A 15,888-nucleotide genomic window follows, 5' to 3' on the forward strand; every position below is an offset into this window, starting at 1 on the left:
TACATGTATTCCTAGCCGGCAGCTAAGGGCACTAGTAACTCCAGAACATCCTAATCCTGCTTTAGATTTGTCTTCTTTTGGTTCCCCTTTGCCCCAAGTTTTTGGAGTTCCAACTCAAAAGGAGGGGTTCACCATACTTGTCCTCAGTTGAAAACTCCAATCCCTGTCTTCCTTAGCCCCACAAGGCCATCAAATGCAAATGCAACCCTCTTGGTTGCCCATATAGAAGGGCTAAAAAGAGACTCAAAAATCAAAGTCACCACCCAGGGTCTCACACATATCCTGTCCTGGTAGGTCTTCAGTATCTTCTTAGCTGTAAGTTGCTTTCAGCCAAAGATGTTGTTGCAATCTGTCCATCTCTTCCAGATGCCTTTAGAAAGAGGGCTGGTCTTGGTCATCATAGGAGGAAGCTTCCATATCTACTTTTCACCCAGCTTTTAGGCTATTTTCAGGAACACATAATAGCCAAAGGGGCTCTACCCATACAAAGAAATTGAAATCACCTATGTAGATAATCCCATCCATGGAAGTGTTTAATCAGACCCTGGAGGCATGGAAAAAGTAACTTCCACTCCAAAGTGTAACTCAAGAGGGAAAGAGAATTCCCTTTCAACCAATTTTATTATTTCAAACTGTTGGGGACTGAACTGAGTGTCTCCCCTGCCCCAAAATTCTTAACTCCCAATGTGACTGTACTGAACGTAAAGCCTTTAAAGAGGTAATTAAGGTCAAATTGGGCTGTAAGGGTAGAGCCCTAATCCTACAGGACTGGTATCCTCGGATGAAGAGGAAAGACACCAGAAGTGCATGTACACACAGAGAAAAGACCATGTGAGGACACAGTATGTAGGCAGCTATCTGCAAACCAGAGAAAGTCCTCGCCAGAAACCAACCCTGCTGGCTCCCCGAAGAGAACTTCCAGCCTCCAGAACTGTGAGAAAATACATTTCTGTTACTGAAGACACACAGTCTATGGTATTTCAAAGCCACCCATTCTATGGCTGCCCTATCAGTCTAAGGCACAGACAGTGCAAATCACCTGCACAAAGTGGGAAAGCTGACCGAGACGTCATTCATCCTAGAAACAGTACTGTAAGTCCACAGTCACCTAAATCCACAAGCAGAGCCTGACAAGTGGGTTTACACAAGGAATCCCAGGGAAAGAGTGGTGAAACAGCAGACAGCATGCTGAAGAAGCAGACTAGGAAAGCAAAGGCTCTGGGAAAAAGTTATCTCAAACTATCTTCCCTAGTTCCGTGGCCATTCGTGGCAGAAAGTTATACAAGGGAATACTGCACACGCTCAGACAGAAGTGAAGCTCACCAGAGCCCCTTCTGTCATAAGAAGCTCCTCACCAAATGCTAAAATAATTCTTCTACAAGTGTCTCCTATATCCCCTGCCACCATGATCCCTACATGTGAAATCAGGGTCCTGCCATGCCACAATCTTGTCAAATGCACTGGGGTCACCAGTGCTGGTGCTCTGTTATGCACAGCTCCTCACAACCTTCAGCAAGTGCCTCCTTCTCTCTGGAGGCTGAAGGCAGTGTAAAGCCTGGTTGGTGAACTCACACAGACACACACATGCATAGCCATCTCAAACCCAGAGCAGCATTTACTGGCAAGTCCATTGCTACCTCTCCTCTATCAACACAGGAGGCTCAGACACAGGAAGGAGCCTCTCTGGTTCTCCTCAGACACTAGACCTTGTCTGGGCACCTTTTACGAAGTGGGCTATTTCCAACCTCTGCAATCTTGCATTTTTGGAGGGGCTGGATAGAGGGGCATCCGGGTGGCTCAGTGAGTTAAGCCTCTGCCTTCGGCTCAGGTCATGATCTCAGGGTCCTGGGATTGAGCCCGGCATCGAGCTCTCTGCTCAGTGTGGTGCCTGCTTCCCCCCTCTCTCTCTGCTTGCTGCTCTGCCTACTTGTGATCTCTCTCTCTCTCTGACAAATAAATAAATAAAATCTTCAAAAAAAAAAAAATCCTATTTCTCTAAGTACTTCCACAGATGCACAGATAAAATCTGTAGAAGGACTCAGATGGGACCAGGTGGGGACTGAGGGTGGTAAAAGGCTCTGGTTTCTGCAGTTGAATGTATGTGTATCATTCATAAAATCAGAAATTAATAAAATTTAAAATGGGAAAAGAAATATGGCCCAAGTGATACCATACCCCCCAGCTATACCCTGGTAGCTAACCAGGAGACCCTTGAGTAAAGGGAGGTTTCAGAGTAGTTATTCAGGGCAGAGGAGGCAGAACTGCATTGTCCTAGTTCTCCTTCCCCTGAGTGCCCCTACAGGACCCACTCTCAGGTTGGGGGTTCACAAAAGGGGCCAGCCTGGTGGGAGGGAAAGCAGAATTCACCTCTGAAACTTTTCAGCCCCTCTATTTCTAAGTCCTAGAGCAGCTGAACCCTGATCCCCAGTTTCTCAGGCAGAAAGGCTAGACCTCCCCCCCAATGAAACATGAGCCACAGGGCTCCTCTTTAACCCACTTCCCACCCAAGCCAGTTCTAAAGCAGGCCCTGGACTGCCTGGCTATTGAGCACCTGAAGGGAACATCAAAACTTGAGTGACAAGGAAATTCCCAAAAAGTACATAAAAGTACATGGGTTTATTAACCCATGGCTGTCGGCCCAGGGCTCTGAGAACTCACACATTCTTTCTGAATCAATGGGGGAGGGTGGTGGGAGGTAGAAAGAGGACTGTCAATGACATTAGACATTAAAAGGCATTGTCCTCATACCTGAAAACACTGTGCACCACTACACAAGCCAGAAGAAAAAAACATCCTGACATCAACACTCAAGAGAGTCAGCTTCCAAGTCAGCCTCCCATTTCCATTGGTTCAGGCTGAGGAGGCCGGCAGGGCCCCACCCTCTCCTCAGATGGACAGACAACAGCTGGTCTGGTCACATCTTCCGAAATGCTTGACCACAAACTCCGGGAAGCAACCTTCTCCATCCTCCAGCCAAGGGCTTGGGTTTCCAATCAGCCTTCCTTTTCCTTCCCAGAACTAATTTTAGCCTCCTTGGTTGTCAGAGTGGAACTGAAATAGTCGGCAGAGGAACATTTGCAAACAAGAACACCAGCTCACCTCATAAAACACCTCTGCTCCAGCCGAAAGGCTGACCAAAGAGAAGTCCCATTGTGTGGCAGGCCCAGCCCCTAGAGAAGGTCCCTTGGGATGAGGGCCACACATCTGCCTAGTGGGCCAGGCTGTCTTTCCAACACCTGCTCCCAATAACCACATGTCCATGAATGAAAACACCCAGATAGGGCTGCCAGTCCCTGAGTCTGAAAAAGGCACATATATGTGTCCAGCAAGACTGTAATAACCAGGGCAAAGCCTGGGGCTGTTCAAAGGCAGGAAGCCATGACTGATCCTGGGCCAGGAAGCACAGCTCACCTCCAACCCCTATAATCAGCACAGCCGATTGAGACATCACGGAGAAACTTACAGAGACTCAAAAGAAGGCAGCAGCATCTCCTCTCCCCCATTCCCATCCTCACCCCCAACTTGGGCATCCAGGAGCAGGGCCATCAGGTCCTCTGGAAACAGGCCCCTCTGGGCCAGGCCGGGCCCCAGTCTGGTAGAGAAAGACCAAGAAAAAAAAAGCCCCAAGGGGGTGGTGTCTACTGCAGAACAAAGACTGAATGGGTAGGAAGGAAAGAAAATAAAGAATTCTGAGAAGGCAACAAGACTGAACCAGAAGTGTCAACCCCTTTCAATAAACAGGGACACAGCAGTGGTGTGGAGAACCTGGAAATGCAAGCGATGGGCACGGTGTCCTCCCACCTGAAGGGCCCAGTCTGCAATCAGGGTCCCAGTGCAGCAAGCTGTGCCTCGCTGAGCTGGAGATTAGAGAGGAGCCCCCAGAAGGCCCTCACTAGCAGAGGCTGGAATGGAGCACAGACAGGAGGCTGCCGCCTGCCAAGCCAGCACACCAGCACACACGCCCAGAGAGACCAACCCCCTGGGTGAGGGCCGCCAGTGCTGGCGCCCGTGCTCCCCAGCCCACCTCCCAGGGCCTACCCGCCAACTCCTAGAGGCCAAGGTGGAGGCCTGCGCCCATACCTCGGGGGTGAGGCTGCCCCCCTACGCTGGCATCCCGGGGCTCGGCGGGGCGCCAGGCGGCCGGCCTGCTCGAGGGCAGGGGCATGCCCACGTCCTGCTGCAGCCCAGCGCTGCTCTGGCCAGCCTCAGCTCCCAGCCGCAGCTCGGGCGGCTCCCAGGCGGGCAGCCCCGGGGTTCCAGGCGGCGCGGTGGCCTCGGCAACACGCACTGCCTGACATTCTGCGCGAGTGGGAGGGCGAGGCCCCTGTGCAAAGCTCAAGGCGGCGGGCAGAGGCGGGTAGGCGGGTGGGAGGGTGGGCGGGTGCGGGCAGGCAGGCCGCCCAGCCACCTACAGCTGCTACCTCCCTGAAACCCGAACCGCTTCTGGGAAAACTCAAGGACGCCAGGATTCTCCTCATCGGCTGGCGGAGGGACTCCTGAGCTCCTCATTTCAAATCAAATTCTCAAGACTGAGCAGGCTGAGCAAGCAGGGATCTCCCAGGCTTTGAGGAGACTCCAACCTGCCACCCTGAATCCGGGAAGAGGGGGTGCTGTGGGCATTAGCGATAACCCCACCTCCCACAACTGTCTCTTTGAAGCATGGGAACACTCTAGATTGGAGTTCTCAACCTGAGGTGATTTGCAAGCCCTCTATCCAGGACATTTTTGTTGTCACAATGAGAAGTACCACTAGTATTGAGAGAACGGAGGCCAGGGATGCTGCTAAACATCTTACATGGCACAAGACAGGTCGCCCCGCCACCACCTCCAAACACACACACAACAAAGAATCATGGGGTCCAGATTGTCCATAGTGTCAAGACTGAGAAACCCTGTCCTAGAATGAGGTCTGCCCAGCCAGAACCCTGAGAACTGTCTATCCAGTGTCATTCTCAAAAGTATTCCCACACCAGCTCCTCCTCACAGCCCCCAAATCTCCATCCACAGTAACAGGCCAGTATCTACAAGGGAATCTTAACTCTTCACTTGATATCCCTTGGTCTCCAACTACAATACCCTGAGCTGCCAGGAAGGGGCTGAATGCATAGGCCCTCCAGGGAGGGCTGCCTCTAGGAGGAGAGAAAGGAGGGGAGCAGGGCTGGAATGTAAACACTACACAGGGATCACAAAAGGCAGAAATAAAAAAGTCCCATCCCGCAGTTAGAAGCAATGAGGGAAGAAATCCAGTGCACCCCCCACCAAGGGCAACAAGTTGCCCCTCAAGCCTGGTACAGTGGCTATGTGTAGGGCAGCCAGGACTTCACGGAGTCCAATTCAGGGGGCTACAGGCTTACTGGTATCAGTGCTAAAGGGAAAGTGTGCATGCACAATACCTGTCCTGGCACTCATGTGCATGTGCTCTCTCTTTATTTGTAGTCACCTGGGGGAAGAGTCCACAGCTTTCATCAGATTCTCAGAGGGGCTCATGATACACAGGTCCACAGTACAGAATGGGCACCCTTCACTGGGTTCCCTGAAAATTCCTTAGCTGAAGTGCCAGGAGAGGTCTAGGTGCTATCTGAGGATTCTCCATGCCCAGAAAAACCCTGCAGAGTAGTACACCAGAGGCCCACCCAAGCTGTGGGAGGCTGTGGGGTACCAGGACTTGTTTATTCACATAGCTACAGAGCCTGGAAGACTGGGTGAGCTTCTCATATAATTTAGCTCAGAAGAGCCTCTAAGAGATAACAGTGACCACTCCTCTGAAAGGGCAGCCCAGCCAGCCAGCAAGGAGTACCCAGCAGGTATACCACTACAACAAGGCTGAGGGTCACCTCACTCAACATACACACACACTTCTCTCCTGAGGAAACACACAACATCTGTGGATCAGAGAGTATCCAGCCCTGAGGAAAACTTGGGGCAAAGCTGGTGGTTCCTGATGGGACAGATAAGAGCCAGGTCCCCCTCCACCAGTGGCTCCTGACACTCCACTCAGAAAGCATACACCCCACCCCCACAGGCCCTAATCTGAACCCCAAATACAGAGACTGATGTCAGAAGTTCTAAGGAGACCCACAGAAGTGTGTCTTTCAAGGCAAGAACCAAATGACTTATTTCACAAGGATACTGAGCCAGGCACAGACCACAAAAAACTTGAAGAACAAACTGAACAGTGGTCCTGTAATAAACACCATATGCCATTATTACAGCATAAATTCCCCCTTTTCTTCTAGACTTGCAACATACAATATAGTAACCACTAGCCAAATGTTTCCCATTTCCCACCTGAAATGGGAAAGTCTGAGTTGACATATTCTCTAAGTTTAAAATACACACTGGAAGGGCAGCTGGATGCCTCAGCCATTAAGCATCTGCCTTCGGCTCAGGTCATGATCCTAGAGTCCTGGGATGGAGCCCTGCATCAGGCTCCCTACTCAAGAGAGAAGCCTACTTCTCCATCTCCCACGCCCTCTCTCACTGTGTCTCTCTGTCAAATAGATAAAATCTTTAAAAATAATAATAATAAAATAAAATACAACTGGATTTTGATGATAGTACAAAAAAATGTAAAATGTCCCATTAACCGTTTTAATACTGATTACATGATGAAATGATTACTTGGTATATATTAAGGTAAATAAACATACCATTAAAGTTAATTTCACCTTGTTACAGACTGAATGTTTATTTTTTCTTGTTTTATTTAAATTCAATTAACATATATGTATTATTAGTCTCAGAGGTATAGACTGAATGTTTCTATGTGTCCCCTCAAAATCGGTATGTTGAAACCCTAACCTCCAATACGATGGTATTTGGAGCTGGAGCCTTTGGGAGGTAATCAGGGTTAGACTTAGCCTTCAGTTTGGGGTCAGTAGAAGAGGAAGAATCATCCTTCTCTACCTAGCCCTCCAAACACAGAGGAAAGGGCATGCGAGGATGCAGTGAGAAGACAACCATCTGCCAGCCAGAAAGAGGGCCCTGACCGCAACCCTACCATACTGGCACACTGATCTCGGACTTCCAGACACTAGAGCTGTGAGAAACAGATTCTGTTATTGAAGTCACACAGCCTATAGTCTTTATAGCAGCCCAAACAGACTAAGACACCTGTTTCTTTTTCCTTTCATTAACACTACTACAAAATTTTATGTTATATACATGGTTGATGCTGCACTTCTGTTGGACAGTGCTGTCCCTGATCCTCCTCCTGTGTGTGCTGCAGGTGATGGGGTACTTCTGAACAGCAAGTCAAGACTTTGAAGGAAGGCAACCCATGAAATCGAAGGAACAGGAGAGCCAGCTCTCCCCCTCCGTGGGCCTGGGGCAGCTCTTCCCAGCGCTCCTCACAGGTGAGGGCAGTGGCCACCACTGTTGTGGTCACAAGAAACACCCAGCCACCCCACCTTCCTTTCTGGACAGGAACATAGGTACTTGGATTTCAGTCTAACTCCAGCTGCCTCACTTCGCAGAACACACTGCTCAGCACTGCCCAAGCCACGTGGGGGGAGTAGTGGGAAAGAGGGAAATAAAGTCCTTCCAGGAGCCCAATCCCCACCCCACCCCCCGCCCTGCCCTGCCTCTTCAGAGAAGGAGATGAGACTGGTGAGACTAGATGGAGACAAATTAGGATGAGGGTTCCAGATTTGAGGCTGCCCTGCCATAGAAGAAGAGGAATCTAGACAGCCAAGTGGGCTACAGCGTGTCTATTAAGGTCGGTTTGCGCGGCCCTATCCTCTGAAGAGCAATGCCTTCCTTTCCCTTCAGAAGCATCTCAAAGCAGCACTTAAAAGAGAGAGCAATGAGTTCAACAACACCACTTTGTTTCTACCACACGGGAAACGGCTCCAAAAGTGCCGCGACGCTCCCTCCCACACTATGCCCAAGTACCAATAAGAGGATCTTCATCCCCTCCTCCCCGCGCTCAGGCTACGCAGCTCCAAACTCCACGCCAAACTCCATGCAGACAACTCACTCGTTTTAGCTGTAGACAACTAAGCCACGCTACATTAAAAGGAGGCCTAGAGTGGGGGTGGGATGGGATGGAGATTCCCCCACCGCCACCCGCAGGAGCCCGGGGATCCCTGCCCCGCCCCTGCACGCCAGGCCCCGCCCTTCACGGGTTTCCCAGACTCCGCGCCGCTGCCAACGCGGGCGGCAGGAGACCCGCGCTGCATGTGTAATGGGGGCTGGGAACAAAGACGCGCAGGACCCAGTGCCCTGGCTTCCGCGCACCAACCGCCCCGACCTCCCTGGTCTTCTCCCTAGAGCTTCAAGAGCGGCTCCCCACACCTCCCGGGTCTTCCTGGAGCCATCCGAACCGGAGTGCGGAGCCCAATGCTGCGCGCAACCCGAGTTGGGCGCGCCCCAACACCGCTAGAAGAGGAAAATCACTGCTTCGGCCTTGGGGAAAAGCGCTTTCCCAACGGGAATTCCGCGGGTATACACCCGCACACACACACGCTCAACCACAGGCACGCAAGCTTAACACTAGCCCTGCCGGTCACCCATCTCCGCCACGTGCTTCCCAGAGGCACAAACGGACCTGTTAATTTTCCTTCGCACCCCACCTCCCTTCTCAGGAGCCCTGAACAAAGCAGTCCTTTGGGGTGACCGCGTCTCGCGTCCTGGGGACGCCACAGATAAAGCGGGCGTAGGTGGGAGCTGGCGCCAACCGCCCGCCTTGAGGGAACACAAGGCAGATGCCGGTGGGACGGGGTGCAGGGGACTCCTCCTAGCTGTGTGAAGGCAGCCCCCTTCGCTCTGCAACACCTAGTGGCTCTGAGGGTCGCGCAGTCCTATCCCCAGCCCCTCCTGCACCTACGATCTCGCCACCCGGCTTTAGATCTGGCCACCTTCTCCACGCTTTGGTTTTCCTCTCAATCTCCCTGGGTTCCACGCGCCCAAGTAGCCTGAACCCCAACCCTGAGGTTCTGGATCCCAGCCCCGAACATGCGGTCGCCAGACCGCCGAACGAACAAGATCGTCCCCCCAAGATCGGCAAGCACGGTGCCCAGCGCGCCCCCAGTCCCCGCCCCGGGAGGGGCAAGCTGGGTGCAGGTGGAGCGGCGAGGAGGCCACGGGCCCGCCCTTTGTTGGTAAACACCGCGCGGCGCCCGAGACCGGCTCTGCGCGCCCTCCCGCGCCCCCCACGCCGCGCCCCGTCCTCACCCGCGCACAGTGATCCCCAGAGGAGGGCGAGGGCCGCCCAGGGCGCCGTCATGTTCCGCGGCGCCGCCCCGCGGACACCCGGAGCCCGCGAGCAGGGCCGCGCGGCGCTTTCGGGGCGCGCAGGGCCCAGCGGCGGCTGCGCTCTTCTTCCCGCTTCTTCCTTAGGTCTCGTTCCCCGCGGGCTTCCTGCGCCTTCGTCCCCGGACAGCGTGCAGGCTCCAAGGGCCGGGCGGCAGGACCGGGCTCAGGGCCGTTGCGGGCGGCGCAGGCTGCGGCCCGGGCTCCGGGGCGACGCGGGGACCGGGGGGCGGCGGCGGGGCGCGGGCCGGGGCGCGCCCGACTCAGGCATAGCGCGGCGGGGCTGGGCCCGGGCCCCGGGCGCAGGGGCCGAGTCCGGAGGGGCCATGAACGGGGGGGAGGGGTGGGGGGAGGGGAGCTGAACCGAGTCCAAAATGGCTCCTGAGCCGCGGCCGCAGAGCCGAGCCAGCGGGGAAACCCGGATGTTGGATACAAAGAGGCGGGCGAGCTGGGCGGGGAGGGGGAGGGGAGGCGGGCCCTCCGGCCGCGTGGTCCGCGCCCCCCTGAGGGGCGGTGCCCGGGAGAAACAACAACAAGGAGGCCCCGCCCCCAGCCCGCGCCCTCCGCCCTCCGGGAGGTCGCGTACCACCGCTGGACTAAAGGGCTTGGCCCTGGGCGCTGGCAGAGGTGGCGGCGGTGGTCGCTGGGACGCGGTGGGCCCCGCACCTGTGATTCTTGCTCCGTGCTAGAGCCCACCCTCCCGAACGCACTGCCCTGCGATGCGGGCGGGAGTGGGTGGACAGTCCCCGGACTCGCCAGGATTCACCTCCGCGTCTCCACTTCCCCACCTTTGAAATGGGGGTCAGTGTCAACCGTGGGAAGGTCGTTGTCTTCCGTGCCGAAGTAATCGGAAGAAAAGCCTATCTTTTCTGAAATAACAGGTAGTCCTCTACGTCTGCAACCCTAATACACACACACTCTCTCTCTCTCTCAAAGGCATCTGGGCATCCTGGAGTTGGACCCACCTGTGTGAGAGAGGGCGCTGAGCCCCTCCCTGCACAGCAGCCACCGGTGGAAAAGGACCAATGGCATCTGGTTTCCCCAAACTTACCCTTGTCCTCAGCACTCCCACCGCCCACCCCCACCCCTGCTTCAGTCTGTACCTTCAAAACTGTTCTCAGTTGCCTCCAGTCCACCCTGTTGAATGGTTCTGCTGCCCTCTTCCCCTGCCACGTTCCTCCTCGGGGCCCCTTGGTCTTCATCTCAGATTCCACTCTCCTTATCACACAACCAGACCTTGGGAAGGTCACGATGGGGCTCCCAGCCAAAGAGGGAAAACCCATCACAACTCAAGGATGATGTGCAGGATCCTTGGATACAGAAATTGTCCCTTGGCTTCTCATGACTTGCCACAGCCTTTCTTGGAGCAAGGTAAGAGCAGGGTGAAGGCAGCCAGGAAGGAGGCGGTGCCTGGAAATCGGAGTTATTTCACTTCTTTAAGCCTGTTTCCTTATGCAGAAAGTGAAGAGGTTAGATTACTCTACTTTGCATTTTTCAAAAAGCAGAAACCTTATTGAAACAAGATATTATGTAAAAGTCCACCATACAGAATGATATTGCCTTGATTGATGTTGAAATGAGGGCCCACCACCCCCCCAGTTTCAAAAAGCATCAGGAGCTTCTGGATAGTGGCCCCAAAGTGTGGGATCTTTGGAGTCACCACCCAGGAAGATTTGAGTCTCTAAAGGTCCCTTCCAGTTCTGGAAAAATCCTGTGGAAAAGGACAGCACCTCCTTGCCACAATCCCTGTGTAGGCCTTTTAACAGGATTGAGTGCTGCTGTGTGCTGAGCAAGAAGCAGTGTAGTATGGGATCGCCTGGTGGTGTATCTGGTGTTTGGGTAATCCTACAGGAGGCTGTATGGATAGGATAGATACATGATGGCAGTTGGAGCAACTCCACATTCAGAATGAGTGGCTTTTCTAGAAGAGATAAATCGCTGCCTTCTCTCTGCTGGAAGATAGCAACTATAAAATCCACTGTGGCAACAATTAGATTGGCTGGTTCCTCTCTTCTGTTCCACACCAGGATAGGTATCATAATGACTCAGAGCAGTCCAAGTTGCCAACACATCTATGTCTTCCACCTTGATATCTTGATGTCTCTGGGAACTCCAAATTTGTATACCTAACTGCCTACTTGACATCTCTATTTGACAGCCTATCAGCCGTCTCCAACCTGACCTAGCCAAAGCAGAGTTCGCTATTTTCACTGCAAATCTGCTTCTCCAGTTGTCCCTCTCTGAATCAATGGCATAACCAAACAACCAGTTGCTCAAATCAAAACTTTATGAGCCACCCTTGATTTCTCCCATATTCAGTCCATCAGCAAGTTGGCTTCAAAAACATATCAACCATCAAGCCACATTCTCCATATATACCATAGCCACCCAACCTCTCACATCTGGACCACTGCAACAGCAGTGAACTGGAAGGGATTGTAACTAGTCACCTGCTTTCATTCTTGCCTGTTACATAATACAACTTCTATACAGAGCCTGAAATTATCTTTTAAATCTGGAACTAGTATCACATTACTCCCTTCCTTAAAAGCCTCCCATGGCTTCCTGTTACAATGCCTAATAAAGCTTTACATAATCCACCCGTCTTCCTCTCCAACTTCCTTTCCACCTCCCCATTATTCCCGGACATACTGGTGTGCTTTCTGCTCCTCAAACACATTAAGGTTGTTTCTACCTCAGAGCCCCTGCGATCCCCACCACCACTATCTGACTCTCTTGGAGAGCTGAAATCTATGTTGCTGAGCTCATGAGATTAGCCTATAACTCTGCTACCATTTTGTTCATGAACCAATACTAGGCTGATAGGGAAAGATGATGTGGATATCTGAAAATCAAGTTTGGTTTGGGTTTTCTGTTCTTCTGAACTACAAGAACATTAAATACCTCATTTGGTATCAGAAATGAGGTAACTGGAAGCTGAAAGGCAAAAAAACAACAAATGTGTACTATAAGACTTATGGCAGGGAGTTGTGTCATTCAGGAATTCTGTATTTAGGACCATTCTTCCCCTACTGCCCGCCCTGCTCAATGGTCAAAGTCAGAGACCAAGGAACTGGGAAGAAACAACTGAGCATGGCTTCCCTCAGTATCAAGCTAATGGAAGAAGATGGACAATTATAGCATTAAAATAGGATTTGGTATCTGAATTGTTATAGGGCATTATATGGTGAAGGTTAAATGCATTTATTTGTCAAGATAAACTCTTAAAATAACCACAACTTCTGTAATTTTACTCTGAGAACTCTTCATTAAAAAAAAAAAAAGTGAAGGGGCGCCTGGGTGGTTCAGTGCCTTCTGCTCAGGTCATGGTCGCAGGGTCCTGGAATTGAGCCCTGCATCAGGCTTTCTGCTCAGCAGGGAGCCTGCTTCCCCCGCTCTCTCTCTCTGCCTCCCTCCCTGCCTACTTGTGATCTCTCTCTCTCTCTGTCAAATAAATAAATAAAATCTTTAAAAAAAAAAAAAAAAAAAAGTAAAGTGGCCCGAGCCTCTCTCAGTTCATTGTTTAAAGATATGCTATGGTGGGTTATTATTATGAGAGATATAGGGTAACATACATATATTAGAATAGTGGGTAATTTAGTTACAGCAGTACCACATTAAATGATTTCGGAGGATACTATTCACCCTATATAATGGGGGTGGGTGCATAGTTCTTTGGCAATACAATTCCCCCCAAACTTAGTAAGCTATCCATTTATTTCCAATCTATTCTGTGTGCCATCAATGTTAAAAGTTATTTCCTAGACAATTCTCAAGCTGGTTTATTTCTTTTCTTCCTATCTTCATATTTCTCCTCACACTCTCTCTTAACTTACAGTGACCACATTCAGGTCAACTAAATTTAATTGGGTTGGGTATAAAGGTCTCTCAAATAGATTAGATTACACTGTGGTAATGGGAAATCCTCAGGTCTCAATGGCTTACAACCAAATTTATTTTTCATTCATGCTACCTGCCCATTGTGAGTCACCAAGCAAGTTATATTCATTGTAACAACTCAGTGACACAAGCTAATGGAGGTTACATTTTGATACATGCTTCTACTATTGCAGTGAAAGAGGGAAAGTAAATTATATTCAGGCTCTTAAAACTTCTATCAGATTCCAGGAAAGTGGTAGCAAGGTTGGTGGCTACATGGTTTTTGAATTCTTCCATAGTTCTCACAGAACAACTGCATGGAAACAAAAACAAAAAACAGAAAACCCATGTACATTTACAAGAAAACTAGGTGACAAGGTTTTCCCCCAAAACACCAAAAATACAAGAAAATGGATATAAACTATGAACTACCAACAGCAATGCAATCTGCATGGACTAGTATCTGTGCAAGGGGAACCTGAAGAACCCAGCAGCCTAGATAAGGTTCCTGAGAACAACAGAATCCCGCGACGTCTAAGAGAGGTTCATCAGAAAGCATGGTTCAATAACAGTAGGTGAAACTGGGATGGGCTTCCCCAGTCCGAGCACAAGGGAATGCAAGGAGACTCTGGTAAGAATAGAAAGAGCTAGGACAGTTTGTCCCTGTGAACTTTTATAACTAATTAGCCAGGGACACCTAGGTGGCTCAGTTGATTAAGTGTCTGCCTTTTGGCTTGGATCATGATCCCAAGGTCCAGATCGAATCCTGTATCTGGCTCCTTGTACAGTGAGAAGACTGCTTCTCCCTCTGCCTGCTGCTCCCCCTGTTTGTGCTCGCTCTCGCTCTCTCTCTGACAAATAAATGAAATCTTACAAAAAAAAAAAAAAAAAAAACTGATTATCCAGGCTTCTGTTTTAGATCAGACTCCTACATTAAGGAGAAACTTCTAGAAATGGAATCAATATTGAGCTGGATAAGATTTTTCTTCCAGCCATCACACAGTAACTGGAACGGCTTTTGCCCTTCTACCATAACAAGAAAAATGGACAAGATATAGGAGGGAACTATTTTTAGACATTATACAAGCGGTAAGACAGCTTTTATAGAGAAGAGGAAAGAGGAAAGAGAGAGAGAGAGAAGAGGAAAAAATGAAGGGAGCCTTTAATTGACCCTGCTTTCTGCCTGAAGACAAATTGCAGTCCACAATGGAGGAAGCATATCCCAAGCAGAGCCTAGAAACTTTGCAGAGTTGAGAACAGAGAATGAGATTGAAGATGGAGAAGGCTGCAGCAAATTTAAGAGCAAATTTTACTCTAGCGGAGTACCAGAGAGGAGGGAATTACATAAAGAAAGCTGAACATCTGCAGAGGAGTCTCCTTGTGTCTTTTCCTGAATTCTGAGTTATACATGCATACAATGAAACTCCATGGGGGGAGAGAAAGAAAGACAGAAGCTGAATAGCTCCAAGAACTCACACAGGAAAGGGAAGTTTTTATAGTTCTAACCATCCACAGTAGAAAGTCCTCATTAAACAGCCAAGACTGTCAGAGTGGAAACACAAAGGGTCATTCCATAGAAGTAGAGGTAAACTTGCCAAGAATAAAGATTCCCCCTATAAGTCCACAATAGCAAGTCTTGAATTGATCCAGCTGATACACAAGCAATTTAAGTATTTACCAGACAAAAGTTTAACACTTTTAAATGAAATTCAACAAATTCTGACATTCTGCAATAAAGCAGTAACAAAACCCAAAATCTAATAAAAATTTCCTAGACATGAAAAAAAAAAAAGGAAAATGTGACCCATTAATAGGAGAAAAATCAGTTGATAGAAAAAGAAGACAGAGAATGATGGAATTATAAATCATTATAAATCAAGGATTTTTTAAAGCTACTATAAATATACCGAAAGATTTAAAGGAAATATGAACACAATGAAGAGAGAATTAAAATATTTCCAAAATGGACTTCTAGAAATAAAAGAAATGTAGTATCTTTTTTAAAAGATTAACTGGATGAAACTGACAGCAGATTAAGAAACTACAGAAAAATAAGATCTATGAATTTGAAGACATAGCAATAGGAACTAGCCAAATTAAATATGGGGAGAAAAAAGACTCGAAAAAAATGAACAGAAACTCTATGCTCTATGGAACAATAACAAATTGTCTAACATATCTAACTGAAATCCCAGAGAATACAGCAAAAGTATTTGAAGAAATAATGGCTAAGCTTTTTTCCAATTTCATGAAAACTAGAATCCCATAGATCCGAAAATCTTGATAAACACCAGGGAGGATAAACACACAACACATCACATCACATCACAACACATCACATCACATCACAACACATCACATCACATCACAACACATCACATCACATCACAACACATCACATCACAACACATCACATCACATCACAACACATCACATCACATCACATCACATCCTGCAGCTAACATGCAGTTTACCATTAAAAAAAAGAAAAGAAAAGAAAAGAAAATCATCTCCTACGATCAGGAATAAGGCAAGGATGATTGCTCTTCCTACCTCTATTCAACATTATACTGGATGTTCTACCCATTGCAACAAGGCAAGAAAAAGAAATAAATATTGGAAAGGAAGAAGTAAGACAGTCTTTTTTTCACAAATGACATCCACAGAAAATCTTACATACTCTTTTTTTTTTTTAAAGATTTTATCTATCTGTCTATGTATCTATCTATTTGTCAGAGAGAGAGAAAGAGAGAGAGA

The 15,888-nt window shown here is 49.3% G+C and overlaps 1 protein-coding gene across 4 annotated transcripts in view; it reads right to left on the minus strand.

Annotated features, from left to right (window-relative positions):
* The window catches only part of ACVR2B (activin A receptor type 2B), a 35,125-nt gene extending 25,460 nt beyond the window's left edge, over positions 1-9,665 (minus strand). Inside the window, exon 1 of one of the 4 annotated variants that reach the window (XM_059162062.1) lies at positions 9,175-9,665. In XM_059162062.1, the coding sequence (XP_059018045.1) occupies positions 9,175-9,226 (52 nt within the window). In that variant the 5' untranslated portion in view covers positions 9,227-9,665. The remainder of the gene's footprint in view (positions 1-9,174) is intronic. The other 3 variants (XM_059162064.1, XM_059162063.1, XM_059162061.1) reach the window with 3 other exon arrangements.
* Positions 9,666-15,888: the final 6,223 nt, after the last annotated feature.

This window comes from Mustela lutreola, chromosome 2 (genome assembly GCF_030435805.1).
Source record: "Mustela lutreola isolate mMusLut2 chromosome 2, mMusLut2.pri, whole genome shotgun sequence".
NCBI classification, from domain to species: domain Eukaryota; kingdom Metazoa; phylum Chordata; class Mammalia; order Carnivora; family Mustelidae; genus Mustela; species Mustela lutreola.